Genomic DNA, 27,073 nt, shown 5'->3' on the forward strand with positions numbered 1-27,073 from the left:
AAAAAAAATTTAAAAAATTAAAAATTTAAAAAAACTTTTAAAACTTTTAAAACTTTTAAAAATTTTAAAAATTTTAAACCTTAAACTATATTAGGAAAGCAGGAAGTGAACAAATGTAACAGTTACTGATTGTAAAAGTACCAGATGGAGGGGTAGGATTTAATAAGCTTTGCTTCTTCCTACTCCTTTTGGACATGTGGAACTGGGAACTGATTATGGGATGCACTCAATTGTAATCTGGTGCATGTTCAAATTACCATTACCTTAAAACCAATGTGGGTACATACATAAATGTGATTATGGTGCATCACTACAACCCCCGAAACCCAGGCACAAAATACAGGTTAAGGGGTGATGTATAGATGCTGAAAATGAATGCAAATGAAAATCCAGCAAGAATATATACATTCTACTGGGAAAACTACAAGAAATGGGGACAGCTCTACACACTGCCTTATTCCAATATGTCTGTCTGGTTCACTCCTCTGTCACACACTATCATCGCCGTGAGGGTGACAGATTCATATCCGTCACGTCAGCACAGGTGATGTGGTCGATGGCGATGGAATGATGTTCTTGGTCATGCATGACTCTGCACTGGATCACCCGCCATGACGCTTGAACGTGCCTGGATGCGCACCTGAGATTCATGTCCTGTCTTTTCTGTCAAGCGGTAGTCACACTGCACGGACAACCTGCAGGGATCCATCACTGGTTAAGGCCATGGAGACTCCGATGCTGAGCTCCCTTCCTTGATGGGCTTTGTTCTACTTCACTGCTCCGCATACTAACCCCCACCCCCCCCCACCACCACCACCTTGAACCGGGTCTTCTCTAAAAAGATCTATACAGTACAGTGAAAGCAAACACGGGGTAATTCTAGAAGCTACACTCGCTGCATCCTGCTCACCCTCCTAACAACTAGCAGATAGAATTGCGCTCATCTGGTGTATTTCTGGTGCCAGGGTCGTATTGACTCTGCATGCGTTTGTTTGCCCTCTTCTCCCAATACGTCTGGAATTTATTTATGTAGATAAGTGTGGGAAGGAGAATATTCAGGGTTTTTTTTTCCGCCAGGCTCACGGTCTCCTTTACTCTCACTCTTTCTTTCTGCTATCAGTCGCTTAGAAATTTGAGCTTGATGTTATCTTCTCGGTCTGAATTAAGCTATGATTGCAGAGCAGTACACGTGATCACAGGAATGGAAGTTATCGCTGTGATACATTCAATTCATTCAAATTTGAATAATTTATTATTAACCAAACAAGCAAAAAACATTTTTCCATATTTATTGATTAATGAATTATATTTCTCATGGTCCCCTTTCTTCATCTCTTTCATACCAAAGTGAGTGAACTCCTCATAGACGAATCAACAGACAGCAAAGCGACAATATCTCTGCTGAGTAAGGACGGCAGAATTTCTACTTGACTTAAATTCAACTCAAATTATATACTGTAATCCCTCAGTTCATCGGTTCTAGACCTCGTTGTTCACCCTTTGTATTGAGTTGTGGACTATAGAGCAGTTACACACAATAACCAGCACAGAAAGTGTTCTAGTTCTTCCAGAATCTGCACCTATTCAAATGTATTTCTTTGGATTTCGTGATTTCCGTGGAAACGGTCTGTTATTTCACCCATGCCCCGCCTCCAGGCACGCCCACTTTGCCGTGGTTGGTCACACTGCCAGAGCATAGAAAGGCTAACTTTATAGGAGTTCATAAACAGTAGCAGAGTTGATAATAAACTGCAATTTATCTGTTTTTAAATGTCCACTTTTACGTGTGCCGGAAGTGGAGACTGGACAGTCTGGAGTTTCTCAACAAACGTTTTCTTCAAGACGTGACGAAGTATCTTTAGCATTTTAGCGCTAGGTTTTCTACAGCATCGGCAACGTGTAATGTGTTTCACAGGACTACCAGTGTGTAAAAAACTCAGGTAGAGCCCCTAATTGTGGTGGGAAGCAGAACTTGGGTAAGGGCAGAGAGTTTATATATCAGGAAATCCACCCCTCTGTGATGTCACAAAGTAGCGGTTTTGCCACGCCTTTTCAAACCGAGCGTTTTGAGCCATCCTAAACTTCCATTATCTGAAACTTTGGCATCGTTTAACACGAGAATAGTACATTCTAAATACATTTATAGGTCAGTAAAGTGGAAAAACATAGAACTGTAATTCAGGCACAAAGTAGCATCCTTTCATTCATCTATCCATTTTCTATGCCACTTGTCCTGATGAGGGTCGTGGGGGTATGCTGGAGCCTATCCCAGCTGTCTTGGGGCGAGAGGCGGGGTCCACCCTGGACTGGTGGCCAGCCAATCACAGGGCACATATAGACAAACAACCATTCACACTCACATTCATACCTATGGACAATTTGGAGTCGCTAATTAACCTAGCATGTTTTTGGAATGTGGGAGGAAACCGGAGTACCCGGAGAAAACCGGAGAGAACATGCAAACTCCACACAGAAATAGCCGAGGGTGGAATTGAACCATGTCTCCTAGCTGCAGAGAGTTTATATATCAGAAAGTCTATCCCTCTGTGATGTCACAAAGTAGCAGTTTTGCCACGCCTTTTCAAACCGAGCGTTTTGAGCCATCCTAAACTTCCATTATCTGAAACTTTGGCATCGTTTAACACGAGAATAGTACATTCTAAATACATTTATAGGTCAGTAAAGTGGAAAAAAACATAGAACTGTAATTCAGGCACTAAGTGGCATCCTTATTTATTCCAGACCAACTGTGATCAGGGAATTCCGCAACATAAAATGACCTTTATATTCGGTTTTAAATGTATTAGAGCCCTCTAGACATAAAATAACACCCCTATAGTCACCTTACCCAAAATCGCAGACATAATAAGAGAAAACAAAACGTCTAAAGCATAAATAACACATAATTTAGACTAGAGTGCGGCTACTTGAAAGTGTTCCTCCTAAGAGGAAGTGAATGGCATCAATTGATTCTCGTCTCTCTCGCAAAGCACTGTCATCTCTGAGTGCCGTGAACAAAAACAAATACTTTTGTATTGCAGAGTGAGTAATAGGTGGTGTGTTCATCATCTGTGATATTCCACATTGTCCCTGCATGCCAATGAAGACCACCTGCAGGCATTTCCATCATCCTTTGCTCCACATGTAAAGGAATCATCAGCAAGTGATGGACTGATGGGCTCTGGATGTGTGCTGAATGTTCGATTTATTACATTTCTTCCGTCTATGGCTATTGGCTACACGGTGACAAACACTCACAGTCAATACATGAAGGACACATTTGACTTAGCCAGGAAATATTAGCCTTCTTCCAAATAAAAAAACACATCATCGTCAATCATTCGACTGCCTGGGCTAGGCGGCTCCCCCGCAAACGTCATCGAGTTGCAGCGTAAGTCTACAGTTCAAATGTTCAAGGATGCCATTAAGGCTTTAATTCCAATTCAGAGTCTGAACAGAAGCCAATGGATGTAGTAAATCAAACTCAGGACTGTTTAGGAAGTGGTGTGTTCAAGAGCTTTTGGGGTGTAGGTTTTAACCTTCCTCTTGTGTTAGCTTTCTGGTATCATCTCTTATGTTAACGGGTCGGTTTTGACCCGTGTATTAAATCAGCTATAAAATATACATATTGCGCAACTGCAGGGTCTTGAGACACATGCTAACTCACAAACTAGAGAGCTAGCCACCTAAACGGTAGCCTTCAAGTTATTTCCTTTAAACTTAAATAGCCAAAAACTTACCACTTCCACACGGATAGGGAGGATAACTATTAACAGTTATTTAACCTTTAACATGAACATGAATCAAATGTAATAATTTTTTCTGGGTACATGATACCATACAGCATCCATATCAAACTTTAACATTAAACTTTCATATCAAGGCGGGGCCTCAAACTAGTGTCCTGCGGGCCACATTTGGCCCACGGGCCGCGTGTTTGACACCCCTGCTCTAGGACGAATAAACGCAACCGGGAGAAAACACTTATGAAACGCCTCAACAATAAAATCAACACATTAGCTGTTTGGCCAGGGAGCGATGCGAGGCGCCACGCCCTCACGAACAATCACAAAAGAAATATGAAATATTTGTAGTATGTTTGCCGTGCTCAAACACCACTCCTGCTGTAAGAGGGAGGCAAAGAGAGCGATCCAGAGACAATTATTCATCCGGTCCACTCTGAGTGGCGCTGCACCGTGTGATGGATGTGCTCTTAAGTGTCGTACTCCGGCTGTCTATCGTCCTGCACGTCTCACACCCAGACGCAGCTCATGCATTTTTATTAGACGGAGACACACCGGCGAGACGCCGGGCTCGGGTCAGACGATCACACAAACCAAAACAAACAAAGTTCGATACCAAAGGACTCCATGAACTAACACAGTCGCTAAGTTCTTACCGATTCCGTTTGCTTTCATGCAAGGCTTCTTCTATGTGTGTTACAGGTGTGTATTGTGTAAGTGCAGGTGTGTGAAACAGGTGAGGGCCTTTTGCGTTCCCATTCATCACACCACCCCTCCCCCACGCCTGCCTCTCTACCAGCACAGGTGCGAGAGCGCGTGTTTGAATTCCTCCCTCATGACACATAGATCCCATCATCAGCGTGTACGTGAGCCCGGTTTGAAGTTTAGCATCCGTCTGACTGAAGTTCAACTCAAATTATGCTGTGCAAGATCTGAGATGTTTTGATCCGAAATTAACTGGTTCCCCCGCTTAGCATTAGCATCAGAATTAGCATTCCTTTGATGAAATGTTGTTATAGTGGCCGCCCCCGTAGCGGGGGTGCCGATCTAGTTACGGCAAAATCAAATGTTTCTATTATTGGATGGGAAGTCACAAAGACAGAAAAACACTCAGAAGCCAACTTAAAAACAGTTGGTAACAGTCGGTAAACGTTGGCCTCCGCCAAGGTTGCCCTTTGTCACCGATTCTGTTCACAATTTTCATGGACAGAATTTCTAGGCGCAGCCAAGGTGTTGAGGGAGTCCAGTTCCGGGGGCCTTAGAATCTCATCTCTGCTATTTGCAGATGATGTGGTTCTTATGGCGTCTTCGGGGGTTGTGACCTTCAGCGTTTACTGGGACGGTTTGCATCTGAGTGTGAAGCGTCTGCAATGAGACTCAGTACCTCCAAATCAGAGGCCATGGTTCTCAGTCGGAAAAGGGTGGAGTGCAACCTCCGGGTTGGGAATGAGGTCCTGCCCCAGGTGGAGGAGTTTAAGTATCTCGGGGTCTTGTTCACGAGTGAATTAAGGTTGACAGACGGATCGGTTCAGCCTCTGCAGTAATGCGGTCTCTGTACCGTACCGTCGTGGTGAAAAGACTACCTACTAACCGTTCGATCTATGTTCCCACCCTCACCTACCGCCTGGAATTCTTTCGGTCATGACCCAAAGCTCATGACCGAACGAATTCCAGGCGGCTATGGAGTTTCCTCCATAGGGTAGCTGGACTCAAACTAAGAGATAGGGTGAGGAGCTCAGTCATCCGGGAGGGACCGCTTCTCATTTACATCGAGAGGAGTCAGTTGAGGTGGCTCGGGCATCTAGTCCGGATGCCTCCCTGGTGAGGTGTTCCGGGTATGCCCAGCCGGGAAAAGGCTCCCGGGGAAGACCAAGGACCCACTGGAGGGATTATGTCTCACAGCTGGCCTGGGAACGCCTTGGTATCCTCCCGGTGGAGCTGGAGGAGGTGGCCGGGGACCGGGAATTCTGGACTTCCCAACTAAAACTGCTGCCCCCGCGACCCGGACCTGGATAAGCGGAGGAAAATGGATGGATGGACGGATGGACGGATGGACGGATGGACGGATGGATGGACGGACGGACACCCGACATAAGGACGCCCAACGTGACACTTAAAGCCGCTATGTGACTCTTCAGGTTAATTTGTCAATGCTATTGTACGATACAGCTGGGATGCATGAAATGTTGATATTGTTCGATGTCGGGTACGTTCCAAAAAATACAAGCGATGCTACTTTGCCTCTTCATGATACATCTGGGCGACAGGCGAAGATTATTTACTTTATTATGACTGACACATCACAAGCACCTCTGCAAACCAGCCGCCAATCAACAAAGCAGCGCCACACCATCGCATCTTAGCTATGACTGTTCTCTGGAAACGTTTTTACTCAAATGCATCACAGCATTTTTTTTTCCCTGTAGCTCTGTAAATGTCAGGGGTATGCTTCACCGATGCTTAATAAAGCAAAGGTAAAGTGAGGGAAAGTGGTACCCTCCCCGCTCGGCACACATTATTTGCCGGTCTTACGCTGGGAATCAGCCATGCGCGCCGGGCGCCGCCTGACATTTTCTCTCTTTCCAATCGCCGCTCTGTGAAAAAGGTAAAGCCATTACCCGGGAACGAGGCCCAGTGTTGGCCGCGGAAACGCGAGCCTCCCTGTAGTCACACGTGGCTATTAGAAGATCATAGGAGCTGACAGGCCCGTGTTCCCACTCATGTCCGTCCCATCCGAGGACCTGCTGCACTCTGATTTCCACTCTTCCTGGTCTTTGTTCCCGTTCCCTGCCTCTGATCGCAAACTCATTTTTGATGCTAATCAAACAGTAAACACTAGGGGTGTTGGACTCATTGACGAGAGCGCCCTCGACAGTGTCGACGAGTGTTCGGTGGATCTCGGATGAAGCTTCCTCATTACAGCGGCCCCATTCGGGCAAATGAGCTGCCATTACGATAACGCTGCCTAAATGCGGCCAAGTGAAGCAGAACAATCACATTTGGGGCGAGACATTGCGACGGCTCTTACACAATGACCATCCCTCGCCTACTTTTATCCGGGGCTTACTTCCCATTAGACGGCGCTACTTTTAAACGCACTCGGGTGCTACAGCATTAAGCTAATCTTGTTTAATGACTCATCTCTCAAATAGAAGATTTGATGAGACCCCGTTCTCTTGACTCAGCATCAGTGAAACCGCAACTCCAAGGACCGTCAACCAAGTTCCACCCAGTATGGTGGTCACGTTGTCACTGAAATTATCCAAACAATATAAGACGTCAACACAAGTAACATGCCTACTGCACCATACAAACAAATATCTATACAAAAGACGCCAAAAAAACACCCAAATATTCCAACCGCAAGGTATGCTGGGTAGCTTGTGGCAAAATATGTATAGGATGTCATCAGGAAAGTCAACAGGGAGGTGTTAATATAGCACCGACACAGAAAAAGCGGCATGAATCGAACCAACACTTTTGGTAGTGTTTGGTAGAGGTCGTATCAGAGTAGCAATAGGGGCGGGAACCACCTGTGTGCAAGGGTATTCGGCGATACCGGGACTACGCCTGATATTTATTTCTCCCACGTTATTGTGTTGAAATGTATATGAAAGCATTCTGAAATTTAAGAATTCTGTATGAAAGGCACAGATGGATACATGCTGGATTGGCAAAAAGGTCAAATTTGCTGGACGTCTGTAGGAAAGGGGTTTATGATGCTAAGAGAAGGTGGAATATCGGTGGGACAACTTTGTTCCCCCTCATCCGGACACTGGTTCAGGCTTTGTCATGCATCCAATTACTGGATCTACAACCCTAACGCAGCTATTTGGCCTGACCTCTGTGTGAAACGGGCTTCTGATCCTTCCTCTGAAGGTGCGATATTGGCTTTGTCTCTTCTGCATTAATGCAGTTGATCCAGAAGGACTGTTGCCAGTTGGTAGAGGTAGTATCAGAGTAGCAATAGGGGCGGGAACCACCTGTGTGCAAGGGTATTCGGCAATGCCAGGACTACGCCTGATATTTATTTCTCCCACGTTATTGTGTTGAAATGTACAGTATATGAAAGCATTCTGAAATTTAAGAATTCTGTATGAAAGGCACAGATGGATACATGCTGGATTGACAAAAAGGTCAAATTTGCTGGACATCTGTAGGAAAGGGGTTTATGATGCTAACAGAAGTTGGAATATCGGCGGGACAACTTTGGTCCCCCTCATCCACGTCATGATCCGGACAATGGTTCAGGCTTTGTCATGCATCCAATTACCGGATCTACAGCATCTAATGCAGCTATTTGGCCTGACCTCTGTGTGAAATGGGTTTCTGATCCTTCCTCTGAAGGTGCGATATTGGCTTTGTCTGTTCTGCATTAATGCATTTGATCCAGAAGGACTGTTGCCAGTCGCAATCCCTTTTCCTTCATTGTTGGGTTCTGTGTGAAAAGCATTTTGGGGAATCTCATACCGTACGCCTGACTTCCAGGCCCGAGCATGGAAACATGACTTGTATTACATCTCTATCTCACCTTTTCTCCCCTTTCAGCCACACTGGTCGTATTAATCACAGAACACTAAACAGTGCCTGACGCCATTCACAAGGCTGGGCTTTGTTGGTCCGGCTTGCCTAGAGAATACAACTCCAGACCTTTTTGTCTGCCTAAGTGGACTCTTAGAGGGAGCCCCTCCCATCTCCCGAGAAACCTTCAGATTACGTCTGAAAGGGAGTGGGTGCCGGGATGCTATAGGGAGGGGTGGCAAATGATTGGGAAGATGCACAGCTCCCGGGGAGATGTGCTCAGCCTCTCCCTGCACGCTACGAGCAATGCCATCGGCCACTGCTTAGCAACCGGTGGCCCGGCACAGAACAGCAAAAAAAAAAAAAAAAGCGTAAAATGTGGGAATATATTCAAATCCCAACAGAAAGGAGGTTTGCTTGGCTGTCTCCGGAAAGCTATGCAGATGTGAGGAACAAAAGCAGCAGTTGACAGGTGAACTAATAGCAAAAAAAAAAGCAATTGCATGCTCTTGCATTCAACACAAAGTATTTGCACATTGCAAAGTTATGCAAAAAAAACCAACTGTCACAATGATCTGCTCCTTCTGTGGTGCTTACTCCGCTTCTTTGTGTGCAGGTGTTTGTGCAACAAGGTGTAGCTCCTCATAAAGTCTCGGTTTTACAGCAGTAAAAGAACGCCGTCCTTCTATGAGGCGCAGACTGGATGTGAGTCACTGTTTAATTCCCCTAAGCACTGCAGTTTGAGTCATAGATCATATATATAAGACACTGAGGCTACTTTAATGTAACTTTTACACCATGAATTGTGTTAAAAGGAGAAAAAATGAGACATATTCACCTGGCAACTGATATAAATTCTATATTAAATCATCAGGGAGACCAATAGAACCATTCAGCCACAGGTTTAACAAGCGCCTGTTGTATTTCAACACTAAAACCTTCACTGGGAGTACATAATCACCTTATATTCACACATTAACACAATGTTACAGCTAGTATTCCATTTTCATTCCACATTTATGAATAAGTAAAATGTCATAATGTGAATCCTTTTTTGATTGGAGTTCTAAGAAAATGACACAAGGTCAAAAGTGGAGAAAATGAACTTTAGAAAAAGTAGCGTCACTTTGGCAAGGACACTAACGAGGATGCGACTTACCATCAACTTTATAGCACAATAGTCCACCTACAAGGATGAACGCTAGTGGACTCATTCTAGCATATTAAAACATCCACGACTGGCGCTCAAATCCTCGAATTCAGTGCAAGGGAAAACGAGTCCAAGCAGATTTATTCCGCGTTAAATCTAAAAACTGACAAGAGTCAGTTTATGCGTCCACAAAAACGAGAGGATCCATTAAAAAAAAAAAATTAAAAAGTAGGTCAACTGGAGCTTCTTGGGGTTTTTTGTTCGTCTCCTCCGTTGTGATATCCCGTCTGCTTGCTCTGCTGCCTCAGCAGAAGTGATAGAGTGCGGAGAAAAAGAAAAAAAAAACAACTTCCACACCGGCACCGCGACAGCGACTGGGTGCGCTTCTTCTCCCCGTGTCCCCTCACACGTCTCCCGGTCACGTTCTCATACGTTCATCGGTGACGCACACTGGCGCACATGGCGCTCCTCAAGCACAATCAGAACCAAAAAAAAAACAAACTTTTTCTTGTTATTTTCAACTAGAATACATACCCTCTCCCAGCAGAGCCGTGGGGGGTAAGTGGCAATGCGTGAAGAGTCATATCAGCAGAGTAGCACAACATCCTCCTCCTCCTCCTGCGTGTGTGTTTGCGCGGTGCCTCCTTGGATGCAAACAGCGCACACTCTTTGCGCAGCCGGCATCGCCCGCACAACCAGGAGAATGAGAAGGGCAGCAGGGGTGCATATTTGCCATAAAAAGTCCACTTTGTTACCCACTATATACATGAAATACACTTCAATATAATACCTCAGAGATACTTCTAATATGTATATAACAAAGTATTTGCAGTATAATTATACATTGTATGTATAATTATGAACTGCATACAAATAAGGGTCTTACACAATAATACAGTACAAATGATCATTATTTTAATTATTTTGGGGCTGACAGACACATTTGTGACACAAGCTGTTGAGGTTCACATAGAGGGGAGGATCAAGGAGGGGCTGGGAGGCTACAGGGAATGTTGTCTGCCCAGCAACCTCCTCCATGTTCAGGGTAAAGCGTGAAGTGTGAGCTCCCCCTACTGGTGATGAGAGCAATGCCACCTCAATATAAGATACAGTATAGAGCTGAAGCTGAATTACAGTATATGTATTTGTAAAGATAATAAAAAGCACTTGTGTTCATTCAAGGCATGTTTGAGTATGAGTCCATGGAACTGGTTCTAGTATCCTGGTGGCATCATTTAGCGAGAAGGTGGAGGAGAATGGAGTGGGTGTGGTCATATGAATAACCTAAAAGTGGAAAATTGTTAGCCAGATTGAGCTGGAAGGGTTTGAATAGGATCATTCATTCATTCATTTTCTACCGCTTTTCCTCACGAGGGTCGCGGGGGTGCTGGAGCCTATCCCAGCTGTTTTCGGGCGTAAGGCGGGGTACACCCTAGACTGGTCGCCAGCCAATCACAGGGCACATATAGACAAACAACCATTCACACTCACATTCATACCTATGGACAATTTGGAGTCGCCAATTAACCTAGCATGTTTTTGGAATGTGGGAGGAAACCGGAGTACCCGGAGAAAACCCACGCATGCACGGGGAGAACATGCAAACTCCACACAGAGATGGCCGAGGGTGGAATTGAACCCTGGTCTCCTAGCTGTGAGGTCTGCGCGCTAACCACTCGGCCGCCGTGCCACCCCAATGACAACAAAACAAACATAAACAACATAACACAACATAAATACGATACAACATGAAGGTAAAAAGTATGAGCTTTCTGGTATGATTGTGACAAAAGGTTCTCCCATTACATGTGGAAGTGGTTTTCCATCCATCCATTTTCAATGACGCTTATATTCATTAGGGTCGCGGGTACGGAGAAAACCCACGCATGCACGGGGAGAACATGCAAACTGGTGGAATTGAACCCTGGTCTCCTAGCTGTGAGGTCTGCGCGCTAACCACTCGACCGTCATGCCCCCCTCAATGAAACAAAACAACATAAAGTTGAAAGTACGAGCTTTCTGGTATGTCTGACATTGTGATTGTGACAAAGGGTTCTCCCATTCCATGTGGAAGTGGTATTTTTTCCATCGCAGTACATTTAAAATAGACACTTTTTTACAGCGTCCCATGCCGCCCTTGAATAGGATCATGTTCTATTTATTTGCATATGTTGTTTTTATGACATATTTTACATTTTCTAGTCCATGTTTCAAAATCAGCCCGATGCTCCAACTTTCGATTTCCGATACCGATATCTATGGTTACCGATTTTTCTATGGATTTCCTGCTTTCCACCCAAACGGTCCGTTTAATTTACTCCACCCCAGACTCTCCTCCAGGTATGCATGGACGGTCCACTGTGATTGGTCACCCACTGTCACGAGTGGGCTCCCCCCCTCCCGTGACAGCTTATTTAGTTTCCTTTTTTGCCTCTGTTTCGGTTTCCATGCTCTTATTTTGTAACCACTTCCTCTGTCGTCCCCTTCTGGTTTCCTTACCCCTTCCTCTTTTCACGCACCTGCGTCTAATTTCATAATCCATATTTAGTTCAGGTGTGTGCTCTTTCTGTTGTGGCTTCATCGTTTAGTGGTTTTTGTGTCCTGCTGCTGCTTTTCGTAATAAAAGATTTGTTTTTATCCGCACGTTTGGTCTGGATTTTTGCATCCTGGGGTCAAACCGTAAAAGTCACAAGCCGAAATGTGACACCCGATGACTTCAGGATACGTAGGTTGGTGCGTTCACTGGTTGTAGGCAATCTGCAGCCCATTTAAGGAAACCCAGGTTGCACTGACTTTAGTAAAAATTTCTTCCAGAGCTCAATTCCAAATACGCAAACCTAATTTTCTGACGTTTTGGCACCGTTTAACATGAGCACACAACATTTATGGTCAGAAAAATGGGAAAAAAAAACATAATAGACCCCTTTAAGAATTTTCAAAATCAAAGGAATTATTAAGTTAAGTATGGGCTGCACAGTGGTTGAGTGGTTAGAGCACAGACCTCACAGCTAGGAGACCGGGGTTCCTGCGGTTTCCTCCCACATTCCAAAAACACGCTAGGTTAACTAGCGACTCCAAATTGTCCATAGGTATGAATGTGAGTGTGAATGGTTGTTTGTCTATATGTGCCCTGTGATTGGCTGGCCACCAGTCCAGGGTGGACCCTGCCTCTCGCCCCAAGACAGCTGGGATAGGCTCCAGCATACCCCCGCGACCCTCGTGAGGAAAAGCGGTAGAAAATGAATGAATGAATGAATGACTGAATGAATGAATGGAATGATTCAAGTATGGGTTGCATGGTGATGGAGTGGTTAGCACGCAGACCTCACAGCTAGGAGACCAGGGTTCAATTCCACCAGTTTGCATGTTCTCCCTGTGCATGCGTGGGTTTTCTCCGGGTACTCCGGTTTCCTCCCACATTCCAAAAACATGCTAGGTTAATTAGCCACTCCAAATTGTCCATAGGTATGAATGTGAGTGTGAATGGTTGTTTGTCTATATGTGCCCTGTGATTGGCTGGCCACCAGTCCAGGGTGTACCCCGCCTCTCACCCGAAGACAGCTGGGATAGGCTCCAGCATACCCCCACGACCCTTGTGAGGAAAAGCGGTAGAAATGAATGAATGAATGATTCAAGTGGTTAGCGCGCAGACCTCACAGCGAGGAGACCAGGGTTCAATTCCACCAGTTTGCATGTTCTCCCCGTACATGCATGCGTCCTGACGAGGGTCGTGGGGGTATGCTGGAGCCTATCCCAGCTGTCTTCGGACAAGAGGCGGGGTACACCGTGGACTGGTGGCCAGCCAATCACAGGGCACATATAGACAAACAACCATTCACACTCACATTCATACCTATGGACAATTTGGAGTCGCTAATTAACCTAGCATGTTTTTGGAATGTGGGAGGAAACCGTAGAAAACCCATGCATGCACAGGGAGAACATGCAAACTCCACGCAGAGATGGCCGAGGGTGGAATTGAACTCGGGTCGGCGCACTAACCACTCTACTTTATCCACGATTCAATGAATGTAAATGAAGAGTTTAAATAGCGCCCTTAAAGACGCATCGCAAGTAAAAAGGAACGTTTCTTGTGATGCGGCCATGTTGTGATTTACGCTGCCAAACAAAGACTACAAAGTCAAGACTCTCCGCTTCGGGGGCTGCATGCTGTGAAAACCATCCTGTGCCAATAAAGTACACAAGAGCAACACCATGACAGGGAGACTCGGGCGAGGGGGAACCACTTCTATCGCCTTTAATAACTGCTTTGGCTTCTTCTGTTGCCTTTGTGGAGCTGCGTGTCACAGCTCGCCCGTGCACAAAGACAGGCCTTGCAGCTCCTGCGTTCAGACATTTTCCCCTCTCTTTGTGCAATGTTTCCGAACTGCACAGAGGTCATTTAGTTAGAAGACGTAAACTAGAAAAAGTTGTCTACGGCTTCATTGATAAAAAAAAAAAAAAGTAAGGGTGTAATTCTGCCTCTTTTATACCCCATTTCAATCAGTGTATCTGCAGCGAGCGCTGATATATTATTTCACAGCTTCCTATCAGCAGAAAGTGGATTTATTGTAATTAAAACGCAGAGGGAGTGTTTGCAGTGAAACACATCAAGATGAGATACGGTGGCGAAGCCGTGGAAAAATCTACAATATTACTACCTCGGAGGCGGAGGAATCAGGATTTGTGACCTCACTGAGGATAAACTGATTTGTTGGCCGCCGCACGCTTATTTGTTTAAGTTGAATCACGACACGAGAGGTTGTCACTTTAGTAGTAAATGATGTGTTTGTAATTGGATGAAAACGTATTCATTCAATCAGGCCTTCCATTGTTGTTCTTGCACCATCTGCTCATCCGAGGTGGACTTTTCATTCTAGCGCTTATCACAGAATAGAACAGTTCCACTATTTTGTGTGGGCCATATAGGAGAATAGCGGAAATAGCTGATAGCTATAGATGACGACAATGGAGCCCACAGGGCATCCTCCTTCATAGACAGGAAACCTGAATTTCCCGATAGAAAATAACCACTGCCATGAGTTGTGTTCAAGGACTACTGAGAAACACTCTGTAACACAATGAAACAAAACAACATAAAGTTAAAAGTGCGAGCTTTCTGGTATGTCTGACATAATTGCAACAAAAGGTTCTCCCATTCCATGTGGAAGTGGTATGTTTCCCATCCATCCATTTTCAATGCCGCTTATATTCATTAGGGTCGCGGGTATGCTGGAGACTATCCCAAGTGTCTTCGGGCAAGAGGCGGTGTACACCCTGGACTGGTGGCCAGCCAATCACAGGGCACATATAGACAAACAACCATTCACACTCACATTCATACCTACGGACAATTTGGAGTGGCCAATTAACCTAGCATGTTTTTGGAATGTGGGAGGAAACCGGAGTACCCGGAGAAAACATGCAAACTCCACACAGAGATGGCCGAGGGTGGAATTGAACCCTGGTCTCCTAGCTGTGAAGTCTGCACGCTAACCACTCTACCACCATGCCGCCGTCAATGAAACAAAACAACAAAAAGTTAAAAGTACAAGCTTTCTGGTATGTCTGACATGATTGTGACAAAAGGTTCTCCCATTCCATGTGGAAGTGGTATGTTTTCCATCCATCCATTTTCAATGCCGCTTATATTCATTAGGGTCACGGGTATGCTGGAGCCTATCCCAGCTGTCCCAGCGGGCAAGAGGCGGTGTACACCCTGGACTGGTGGCCAGCCAATCACAGGGCACATATAGACAAACAACCATTCACACTCACATTCATACCTATGGACAATTTGAAGTCGCTAATTAACCTAGCATGTTTTTGGAATGTGGGAGGAAACCGGAGTACCCGGAGAAAACCAACGCTTGCACGGGGAGAACATGCAAACGGAATGGAATTGAACCCTGGTCTCCTAGCTGTGAGGTCTGCGCGCTAAACACTCTAACACCATGCCGCCGTCAATGAAACAAAACAACATAAAGTTAAAAGTACGAGCTTTCTGGTATGTCTGACATTGTGATTGTGACAAAGGGTTCTCCCATTCCATGTGGAAGTGGTATTTTTTCCATCGCAGTACACTTAAAATAGACACTTTTTTAGACATCCGGTTGTCACTGGCTCAAAGACTTGGTGGTCAAAAAGTGGATTCGTAAGAAAGACAGATGATAAGCTTGCACCACTGTTCAATCGCCATGTCGTATCTTTATGCCACACACCATGCACACTCACACAGTTTCAATGACCTTTCGACGTTTTCCACAAATACTTTCTATTCGATCCTATTGAACCCTAAAAGTGACGCAAACTACCTTGAGTTCACATTGATAAAGCATTTTCTTGTACATAAAAGAATAATATTTTCATAAGATGTTATTGCAATGAAAACAACAAACAAGATGGCAGACCATTAAAAAGTATGGTTGCAGCAAACCCGGACGAGGAGGCAGAGGGGGGTTGAGAGAAAAGTGTTTTTAATTGTGTGCCAGGTCACAGGTTCAGGTAGCAACATCACTCATGATCAGATGGGAGTGGTATTCGGGGAGCTCTTAGCTGGATATCTTTCATGGCTGAGTATCCCCTCACTGGCTATGTGTGGGGATGATTAGGAGCTGGATGTGCAGGCTGGCGAATGTGGCGGTTGGCGGGGGACGGCGGGGGACGGGGGGGGCGCTGAGTGTGAAGTGCGGAGGGGTGATTAATGTAGATGTCAACGGCGGCCCTCCCTCTCCAGCATCCGTAATGACACCTGGGGAAGGCGGAACGGGCCCTACCTGCACCTCTGACTGCCTGAGCAGGGCATGATTCTTCCCCATGATCCTCCTCTGTCAGCAGTCCTGTCACCGGGCTCAGATCGGGGGGGCCTTATTAATGGGCCTCCGTGTCAAATACTGATATTAAGCTGTGTTCAGCAACCGCCGCAATCTACACACATATACCTACGTACACTGACACAATCATCTAAGCACGCTAAGCACATACTTAGAAGCTTTTTAACATTCAGACTTATTTGGGGAGTTTCTCAGAATGACAAAGAACCCACAGCTCTAATAAACATCCTTGCTCCGTTTTGGGTCTTTAATACACAACCTGATATCGCATCATGCTGAAATAGCGTCCCTCACTAAGATGCACTGCCCAACAATGCAAATAACTTCCCGGGATTGAATATATAATATCCATGCAGTGTGCAGGAAAGTAGATTGCTACATTTTCCCTGCATACATCCAGCATACTGAACACATACCACTATTTATGACTACGGTGTATTTTCCATCCATCCATTTTCAATGCCGCTTATATTCATTAGGGTGGCGGTTATGCTGGAGCCTATCCCAGCTGTCTTCGGGCAAGAGGCGGGGTACACCCTGGACTGGTGGCCAGCCAATCACAGGGCACATATAGACAAACAACCATTCACACTCACATTCATAGCTATGGACAATTTGGAGTCGCCAATTAACCTAGCATGTTTTTGGGAGGAAACCGGAGTACCCGGAGAAAACATGCAAACTCCACACAGAGATGGCCGAGGGTGGAATTGAACCCTGGTCTCCTAGCTGTGAGATCTGTGCGCTAAACACTCTACCACCATGCCGCCGTCAATTAAACAAAACAACAAAAAGTTAAAAGTACAAGCTTTCTGGTATGTCTGACATAATTGTAACAAAAGGTTCTCCCATTCCATGTGGAAGTGGTATGTTTTCCATCCATCCATTTTCAATGCCGCTTATATTCATTAGGGTGGCGGTTATGCTGGAGCCTATCCCAGCTGTCTTCGGGCAAGAGGCGGTGTACACCCTGGACTGGTGGCCAGCCAATCACAGGGCACATATAGACAAACAACCATTCACACTCACATTCATAGCTATGGACAATTTGGAGTCGCCAATTAACCTAGCATGTTTTTGGGAGGAAACCGGAGTACCCGGAGAAAACATGCAAACTCCACACAGAGATGGCCGAGGGTGGAATTGAACCCTGGTCTCCTAGCTGTGAGATCTGTGCGCTAAACACTCTACCACCATGCCGCCGTCAATTAAACAAAACAACAAAAAGTTAAAAGTACAAGCTTTCTGGTATGTCTGACATAATTGTAACAAAAGGTTCTCCCATTCCATGTGGAAGTGGTATGTTTTCCATCCATCCATTTTCAATGCCGCTTATATTCATTAGGGTGGCGGTTATGCTGGAGCCTATCCCAGCTGTCTTCGGGCAAGAGGCGGGGTACACCCTGGACTGGTGGCCAGCCAATCACAGGGCACATATAGACAAACAACCATTAACACTCACATTCATACCTATGGACAATTTGGAGTCGCCAATTAACCTAGCATGTTTTGGGGAGGAAACCGGAGTACCCGGAGAAAACATGCAAACTCCACACAGAGATGGCCGAGGGTGGAATTGAACCCTGGTCTCCTAGCTGTGAGATCTGTGCGCTAAACACTCTACCACCATGCCGCCGTCAATTAAACAAAACAACAAAAAGTTAAAAGTACAAGCTTTCTGGTATGTCTGACATAATTGTAACAAAAGGTTCTCCCATTCCATGTGGAAGTGGTATGTTTTCCATCCATCCATTTTCAATGCCGCTTATATTCATTAGGGTCGCGGTTATGCTGGAGCCTATCCCAGCTGTCTTCGGGCAAGAGGCGGTGTACACCCTGGACTGGTGGCCAGCCAATCACAGGGCACATATAGACAAACAACCATTCACACTCACATTCATACCTATGGACAATTTGGAGTCGCCAATTAACCTAGCATGTTTTTGGAATGTGGGAGGAAACCGGAGTACCTGGAGAAAACCCACGCATGCACGGGGAGAACATGCAAACGGAATGGAATTGAACCCTGGTCTGCACGCTAACCACAGCATACTGAACACATACCACTATTTATGACTACGATGTGAAGATGAAGCGTGGACATGATCCATGAGACGACATAGCGGGGGTGACGCGTCAGGTCTGAGCTAGCAGGACTGAATGCTAATGCTTTACTCTAAAAAGAAAGTCATCCGCGTGTCAAATGTCGTGGGAATTGGAGATGACGGCAACGTCGTAAAAAACAGGATTTTATGCATGTCCGGCTACTCCGGTTAGCAACTGAGAGTCACTTTATTTGTTTATTTGAACGCCTGCTACGACTAAAGGTACATTTGTAGTTCATATAATGATGAGGGTCATAGGGGCCTTCAATTTCAATATTAATTGTTAACATTAAGCACAAAACTGTGGTGTGTTCAAGGACTGCTGGGACACGCTCTGTAACACAATGACAATATAACAAAACAAAACAAAACAAACAACATAACACAACATAAATACGATACAACATAAAGGTATGTCTGACATGATTGTGACAAAAGGTTCTCCCATTACATGTGGAAGTGGTTTTCCATCCATCCATTTTCAATGCCGCTTATATTCATTAGGATCCCAGCTGTCTTCGGGCGAGAGGCGGGGTCCACCCTGGACTGGTTGCCAGCCAATCACAGAGCACATTTAGACAAACAACCATTCACACTCACATTCATACCTATGGACAATTTGGAGTGGCCAATTAACCTAGCATGTTTTTGGAATGTGGGAGGAAACCGGAGTACCCGGAGAAAACCCACGCATGCACGGGGAGAACATGGAAACTCCACACAGAGATGGTCGAGGGTGGAATTGAACCCTGGTCTCCTAGCTGTGAGGTCTGCGCGCTAACCACTCGACCGTCATGCCCCCCTCAATGAAACAAAACAACATAAAGTTGAAAGTACGAGCTTTCTGGTATGTCTGACATTGTGATTGTGACAAAGGGTTCTCCCATTCCATGTGGAAGTGGTATTTTTTCCATCGCAGTACACTTAAAATAGACACTTTTTTACAGCGTCCCATGCCGCCCTTGAATAGGATCATGTTCTATTTATTTGCATATATTGTTTTTATGACATATTTTACATTTTCTAGTCCATGTTTCAAAATCGGCCCGATGCTCCAACTTTCGATTTCCGATACCGATTATCTATGGTTACCGATTTTTCCATGGATTTCCTGCTTTCCACCCAAACGGTCCGTTTAATTTACTCCACCCCAGACTCTCCTCCAGGTATGCATGGACGGTCCACTGTGATTGGTCACCCACTGTCACGAGTGGGCTCCCCCCCTCCCGTGACAGCTTATTTAGTTTCCTTTTTTGCTTCTGTTTCGGTTTCCATGCTCTTATTTTGTAACCACTTCCTCTGTCGTCCCCTTCTGGTTTCCTTACCCCTTCCTCTTTTCACACACCTGCGTCTAATTTCATAATCCATATTTAGTTCAGATGTGTGCTCTTTCTGTTGTGGCTTCATTCGTCTTCGGGCGAGAGGCGGGGTCCACCCTGGACTGGTTGCCAGCCAATCACAGAGCACATTTAGACAAACAACCATTCACACTCACATTCATACCTATGGACAATTTGGAGTGGCCAATTAACCTAGCATGTTTTTGGAATGTGGGAGGAAACCGGAGTACCCGGAGAAAACCCACGCATGCACGGGGAGAACATGGAAACTCCACACAGAGATGGTCGAGGGTGGAATTGAACCCTGGTCTCCTAGCTGTGAGGTCTGCGCGCTAACCACTCGGCCGCCGTGCCGCCCCAATGACAACATAACAAAACAAAACAAACATAAACAACATAACACAACATAAATACGATACAACATGAAGGTAAAAAGTACGAGCTTTCTGGTATGATTGTGACAAAAGGTTCTCCCATTAAATGTGGAAGTGGTATGTTTTCCATCCATCCATTTTCAATGCCGCTTATATTCATTAGGGTCGCGGGTATGCTGGAGCCTATCCCATCTGTCTTCGGGCGAAAGGCGGGGTCCACCCTGGACTGGTCGCCAGCCAATCACAGGGCACATTTAGACAAACAACCATTCACACTCACATTCATACCTATGGACAATTTGGAGTGGCCAATTAACCTAGCATGTTTTTGGGAGGAAACCGGAGTACCTGGAGACAATTTCGCACCCACGCGACCCTTGTGAGGAAAAAGCGGTGGAAAAGGAAGGAAAGAAGGAAGGAAGCAAGGAAGGAAACAAGGAAGGAAGGAAGGAAGGAAGGAAGGAAGGAAGGAAGGAAGCAAGGAGGGAGGGAGGGAGGGAGGGAGGGAGGGAGGAAGGGAGGAAGGAAGGAATGGAAAGGAATGAATGAATGGAAAGGAAGGAAGGAAGGAAGGAAGGAAGGAGGGAGGGAGGGAGGGAGGGAGGGAGGGAGGAAGGAAGGAAGGAAGGAAGGAAGGAAGGAAGGAAGGAAGGAAGGAAGGAAGGAAGGAAGGAATGGAAAGGAAGGAAGGAAGGAAGGAAGGAAGGAAGGAAGGAAGGAAGGAAGGAAGGAAGGAAGGAAGGAAGGAAGGAAGGAAGGAAGGAAGGAAGGAAGGAATGGAAAGGAAGGAAGGAATGAATGAATGAATGGATGGAAAGGAGGGAGGAAGGAAGGAAGGAAGGAAGGAAGGAATGGAGAGGAAGGAAGGAAGGAAGGAAGGAAGGAATGGAAAGGAAGGAAGGAAGGAATGAATGAATGAATGGATGGAAAGGAGGGAGGAAGGAAGGAAGGAAGGAAGGAAGGAAGGAAGGAAGGAAGGAAGGAAGGAAGGAAGGAAGGAAGGAAGGAAGGAAGGAAGGAAGGAAGGAAGGAAGGAAGGAAGGACATACCCCCGTGACTCTAATGAGGATAAACAGCAATGAAAATGAATGGACGGCTTTGACATGAACGACTCATGTGTTCTTTTTCCAACTTTTTCCAACTTTCCCTTCAACAATTAAATTCTTCCCAGTTGTATTCCAACACTCCTCCATGGAATTCCCCTGTTAAGGTGAACAACAGTCTTCCACGGATGTTAATGAGCCGCCTCCACTCCAACGCCTCTGCCTGGGACACCCATCACAACTGTCCTCCCCAGCCAGCCCCGGGAACAGACCTTGATAACAGGGTGCCGGCCACGGCTGTGACAGGACGGGATAAACAACGGCTTGGTGTGAGCGATGGGCAGCGGCGGCTAACGAGTGAGGAGCGAATGGTCTCTCATGGCGTGATGAGTCACAATCGTGAGCGTGGAGGAGGAAAAGGAGGACAAGAGCTCCTCAAGTATCGCTCCAGCATCCTTATCATTAAGCAAACGGTCCTCCCCTCTCTTTAGTCCTCCTACGCCGAGCTGCAGCTGCACACCTCATCAAGAGGCCTCCGGTCACTCATTTGTTGGACTAAACAACTGACCGGGCGGAAAAGTTCCTAAACAACATGCCGGGAATACTCGGCGGGAAGCTGGGACGACTCGTTTTGGATGCAGACGCTGTTACTCATCAAGACGCCCAAATCACACACTCAGCCTGTCTGGGTTCATTATCAAGAACCATCATGGCGGGGCTCATACTTCTGGTTTCTCTGTAAGAGATGCTAAGGAGGATCACCTTCAGGATTGTTTTATAGCTGTGAACAAATTTAAAATCTAATTTTCCCCATAGTGTTAACTGTGTTCCCAAAGTGTTCCCGAACTTGGAAGTAAAATGTAATGTTCATGGTACTATGGAAATATAAATGTTAATAAATAAATATGCTACGCTGCGATAGGTTTGAAATGTCACTGCACAAAAACAATGACACGGCATATAAAAGCAGCCTCAGACGCCATAAAGCAGGGGTCTCAAACTCAATTTACTTGGGGGGCCACTGGAGCTAGGGTCTGGGTGAGACTGGGCTGCATCAGGTTTTCCAAAAAAAAAAAACAAACCCAAAAAACGCATTTATTAAAAACAGAAAAATTAATAAACTTTGCTTTGGTTTCGATTTTCTACAAGAAAAGCTCTGATAAAACATTCCACTGTTCTCAAATATCTTCATTTTTCTTTTTCTACACAAAATAAGATGAAAAATAAATAAACAAATCAAGAATAAAGAAAATCAATTAATCAGTAATAAATAATAATAATAATAATAATAATAATAATAATAATAATAATAATAATAATAATAATAATAATAATAATAATAATAATAATAATAGTTATTTCCTTTCAACTTAAATAGCCAAAAACTTACCACTTCCACACGGATAGGGAGGATAACTATTAACAGTTATTTAACCTTTAACATGAACATTAATCAAACGTAATAATTTTTTCTGGGTACATGATACCATACAGCATCCATATCAAACTTGCGCGGGCCGCACTAACATTAAAGGCGGGGGCCTCAAACTAGTGTCCTGCGGGCCACATTGGACCCGCGGGCCGCATGTTTGAGACCCCTGCCATAACGCGTCCCTAAAAGCTCACATTGACCACAAATTGCAGGCCGCAGCACTTTAAACAGACAGCCCTGCCCCCTCCCCCAACCCTGCGCGCCGACAATCAATTGAAGGCTGTCTGCATCAGAGGTTCGTTCAGCTTTAATTGTCCCCCCCCCACCCCCACCCCCCCAAAGTAGAAAATGATTTAGAGCCACAGGTCAGAGTCAACCTCAAATGAAGCATTAGGGTACCCCTGGCAATGCAGCACCGAGGGACACTGTGACCTTTTGGGGGGAGAAATGATCACTAAAGTGAGGATCCAGAGATCAGTCAGCAACCATACGGAACTAGACTGTACTGGACTAACCACTTTACACACACACACTATTGGCAAAACTAATAATGTGCAGGATAAAACCATTTCAGACTCAACAACTTTGAAGTTTGACATATTCTGTGCATATTCAGGAGTTTTCGCACATTATGATAATTTGTGCAAACATGTTTTATTGGTTTAATAATGATCATTAATTTGAGTTTATGACAGCATTGGACTTATTGTTTCTTATTATGATGCAGAATACGTGAAGTACATATTAAATATGAGTGACAACAGTTCAATGGCATTATTGCTTAGATTATACTATGGTTCTGATTTCATTATTTGAGATACAAGCATAAGACGTTTTATTTTATTTTATTTTATTTTATTTTATTTTATTTTATTTTATTTTATTTTATTTTATTTTATTTTATTTTATATATATATATATATATATATATATATATATATATATATATATATATATATATATATATATATATATATATATATATATATATATATATTTATTTATTTATTTATTTTTATTTATTTATTTTTATAGAACTTTTATTTCAATTATGCAATTTACTTGTATTTTGCTGGTTACCACTCTGTCACAGTGACTAGTCAATAAAGGGAATGTTTTATTTTATTTTGTTTTGCGTTCTTAAAATGGTACAATTTCCTCAAAAAACGAGCAACTCTGGAAATATTCAGAGGCCTTGAGCAACCTCTAAATATTGTTAAAAAAATTCAAAATTTTGCACAGTGAGTTTTTATTGATATCCTAACACATTTAGAGGGTGAGAGTTGAACATTTCCAAAACAAATTTTTAACCCCCCATTTAAGGACCACCCTACTACACATACAGTGTCTCTATCTAGAAACAGGTACTACAAGAATAAACTTGTATTGTACTGTTACAAGAAAAAAAAAGTGGTGTATTTTTTTTTTATAAATTGTGTGTCACAGTCGGCTTTCGTGTGCATTAGCGCCATCTGTGGAACAGAATCTAAACCCTTCTATACGCCATTCACAAGTCCACTTTTATTAAAAAAGAAAATATATATCTATATTAAACATGTGCCGAGCTTAATTATAAAATATTAGCAAGATTGAACTTTATCTTTTCCTGTTCCCGGGTGCGTTCTTTCAGCGAATGCTGAGATATGACGTAACACGCAGCTCCAGACGTTCTTCGATTTAAAAAAATGGAGGCGAGCAATCGGCACTGGACTGCTAAGGAAAGTTTGTTTTTGATTCAAACTAAATTCCAAGACCGGACGAAGGAAAAACTGGCAATACGGAGTTATTCCAACAAGTGAAAGAAAAACTCGAGGAAGTCGATATCACGTGATGTTGGTGTTTACGTTTTACTGGGCATGCCCCATTGACTATTCTGGTTGATTATAGCGCCGCATGTAGACACGCGATTGGAATATTCTTTTCCATGTATACCATTGCTTTCGGAAAGGTCATTCGGAAAGATTCCATTCAGAAAGAGAAAAACTCCTAATGTAAACGTGGCTAGTGTCTCAGTCAACAAAGTCAAAGGTCATCCACAAAAGTAAAACCAAAGTCACTTGGACTATTTTTTGGGACTGGACGAAGGAAAAACTGGCAATACGGAGTTATTCCAACAAGTGAAAGAAAAAAACTCAAGGAAGTTGGTATCACCTGATGTTCATGTTTACGTTATACTGGGCATGCCCCATTGACTATTCTGGTTGATTATAGCACCACATGTATACACGTGATTGGAATATTCCTTTCCATGTATACGTACCATTGCTTTCGGAAAGATTCCATTCGGAAAGAGAAAAACTCCTCATGTAAACATGGCTAATAATCCACAAAATGGAGAAGCACACACCTGAACTAAATAGACAACAGAAATTAGGAATAGGTGTGAGTGATTGCAACACAGAAAAAACAGGGCAAAACAGGAAGTGAATACAAAATAAGAGCATCCAAACAGAAACTAAAGTTTCTTAGTTCTAAGAAACATACATCTGACTTTGGGTGAAGAGCGGACTACATAAAATAGCACCCCTATAGTCACTTTTACACTTGTATTACCCAATATAGTAAATATAATGAGAGAAATTACTCGTAATGAGATAAAACAGTTAAAAATAAAAGCATGGCTAATATTGGTTGGTGTTTCTCCAATAATGTTTATTTTCACTTTCCCGGGGATGGCTTTTCTTCTTTGTGGCGCTTCAAGGTGTTTTAGCACCTAGCCGAGTACTGGCGCTAATAAAACAATGGATCCGTGTGCTGAAAGTGGATTCTATTCGATATAAGTGCATTTCACACACCGCTCCATCCAACTTGCGACTTCATACTCTCTCGCTGAGATATGGCGTCTTCTCATGAAATTGGATTTGGAGCATGTGTCCTCTACCCCGGAGGGTCACCCCGCAGGTCTTGCAGGGCCCCAGCAGGCCCGGTACCCCGGACTTGCCACTTCACACTCTAATTGCTGCCTCATAAGCAACAAATCCACTTAACCACAGTAGAATATTGATCGCTGGGAGGCATGCGAGGGGAAAGGCAGGCGTCAATCGTCAATTCCCCCCGTCCTTCAGTTGTGTGTGTGTGTGGGGGGGGGCTTTTTTACAACCTGAGGGATGGCCCTTGCCCAATAAAGAGCAGGTCCCTGTGATGAAATAAATACCAAAAGAGCGTTACAGCGATACAATTACTGCTCGCCGCCGCTGACCCCGACTGTAGGTGAACAATGGACCACAGGCGGAAGCGTGCGTAAAGGTGGGGGGTCTCATTATAGAACCAAGCCAGAAGATCTGTTCAATTTGCTCCATTAATGAGCGCTGAAGAAGCATTTTCTTTCCGTCCCAGCAGAGCTATTACAGCTACGGAAAAGTCCAAGTAGTGGCGCCGTCACACTGAAACCAAACACACCTGGAAGCTTTGACGCCAAAAAACGATAAATCTGGTAGTAACTACTTATGTTTACAAAGTATACCTAATTATGAAAGAAAGCAGCATATTACTAATTTGCATAAGTCAAATGGCACAAAAAAAAACGTCAATGCTGCATTTCATTTATTTGCGCTACACGAGTGCTGCGCCAAGTGATGGAATGAGGTCAAGAACGGAGGAGAGCTTATACCGAGACGCCGTTTCCGCTTCCGTCAAAGATATTATCCTCGTCATTCAGTCTGCGAAACATCAAAGTTGAAAGCAATCAAGATTATTCCCCTTCTTAATTCCATAATCTGCTTTAGCGCAGGACTAAATGACTGTTTTCTCCCGCCTTTGTGGTCTAATCTGGCTTATTTTCAGCCCACACTGTATCAGGAAGGTCTACTTCTCCAAGAATAGCTCTTTATCCAAATCGGAGCGGCTTCTTTTTTTTTTCTCTTTTATCCCTGCAAAATTACAAATTATGTCTCAAAAATGTGTTTTTACGGAACGCTCAGTTCATATGCACTCATATTTGGATCACATTAAAATAGGTCGGCTGATGATATCTAGTACACCCGACTTAATAGTTTGACTATGAAACATATTTCTATGGTTCCTATGGTAAATACTAAGGTTGAGCCGGATAATGATTTTTTTTTACAAGTAATCGTGAATTAACTCTTCATGGTCTGTGATTGGCCAGTCACACACAGCAACCGTCCCTCCCTAGACCGACTCTGCATGCTGCAAGTGGCAGCCAAGGAGTAGCCGCGGTGCTTCATTCACGTATATTTGTATCTAAAGTTACTTGGTAAATTGGTTTTATAACATACGCGGTGCATTTGACAAGACAGTGCCGCACAGGATTGTGTTGCACCAATCATAAAACAAAAAATTATAAATAAAAAATAAAAATAATGAAATCATAAAATTAATCAATAATAATAATATAATAATAATAAAAATAGAAAAAATAAAAAATAAAAATCATCAATAAAAAAATCCTAAAACAGAATTTTGTTAATTTTCAGTTGGCAATACACAGACAGTGGTAACAGTAACCCCACTGACTGGCCAAAACATTAGGTACACCTCCACAGTAGTAAGTACAAGAGCTGCAAACATTG

At 44.1% G+C, this 27,073-nt stretch overlaps 1 protein-coding gene across 6 annotated transcripts in view; it reads right to left on the reverse strand.

Moving 5' to 3' along the window:
* robo2 (roundabout, axon guidance receptor, homolog 2 (Drosophila)) overlaps nucleotides 1–27,073 on the reverse strand; it is a 386,548-nt gene that overhangs the window by 229,695 nt on the left and 129,780 nt on the right. Inside the window, exon 1 of one of the 6 annotated variants that reach the window (XM_058079124.1) lies at nucleotides 9,424–10,060. The exons of the other annotated variants lie outside the window; for them this stretch is intronic. Within the exon in view, the coding sequence (XP_057935107.1) occupies nucleotides 9,424–9,478 (55 nt within the window). The 5' untranslated portion in view covers nucleotides 9,479–10,060. Of the gene's footprint in view, nucleotides 1–9,423; nucleotides 10,061–27,073 lie in introns of those variants that run through there. 6 annotated transcript variants of the gene reach the window in all.

Source organism: Doryrhamphus excisus, chromosome 8 (assembly GCF_030265055.1).
Source record: "Doryrhamphus excisus isolate RoL2022-K1 chromosome 8, RoL_Dexc_1.0, whole genome shotgun sequence".
Lineage (NCBI taxonomy): Eukaryota > Metazoa > Chordata > Actinopteri > Syngnathiformes > Syngnathidae > Doryrhamphus > Doryrhamphus excisus.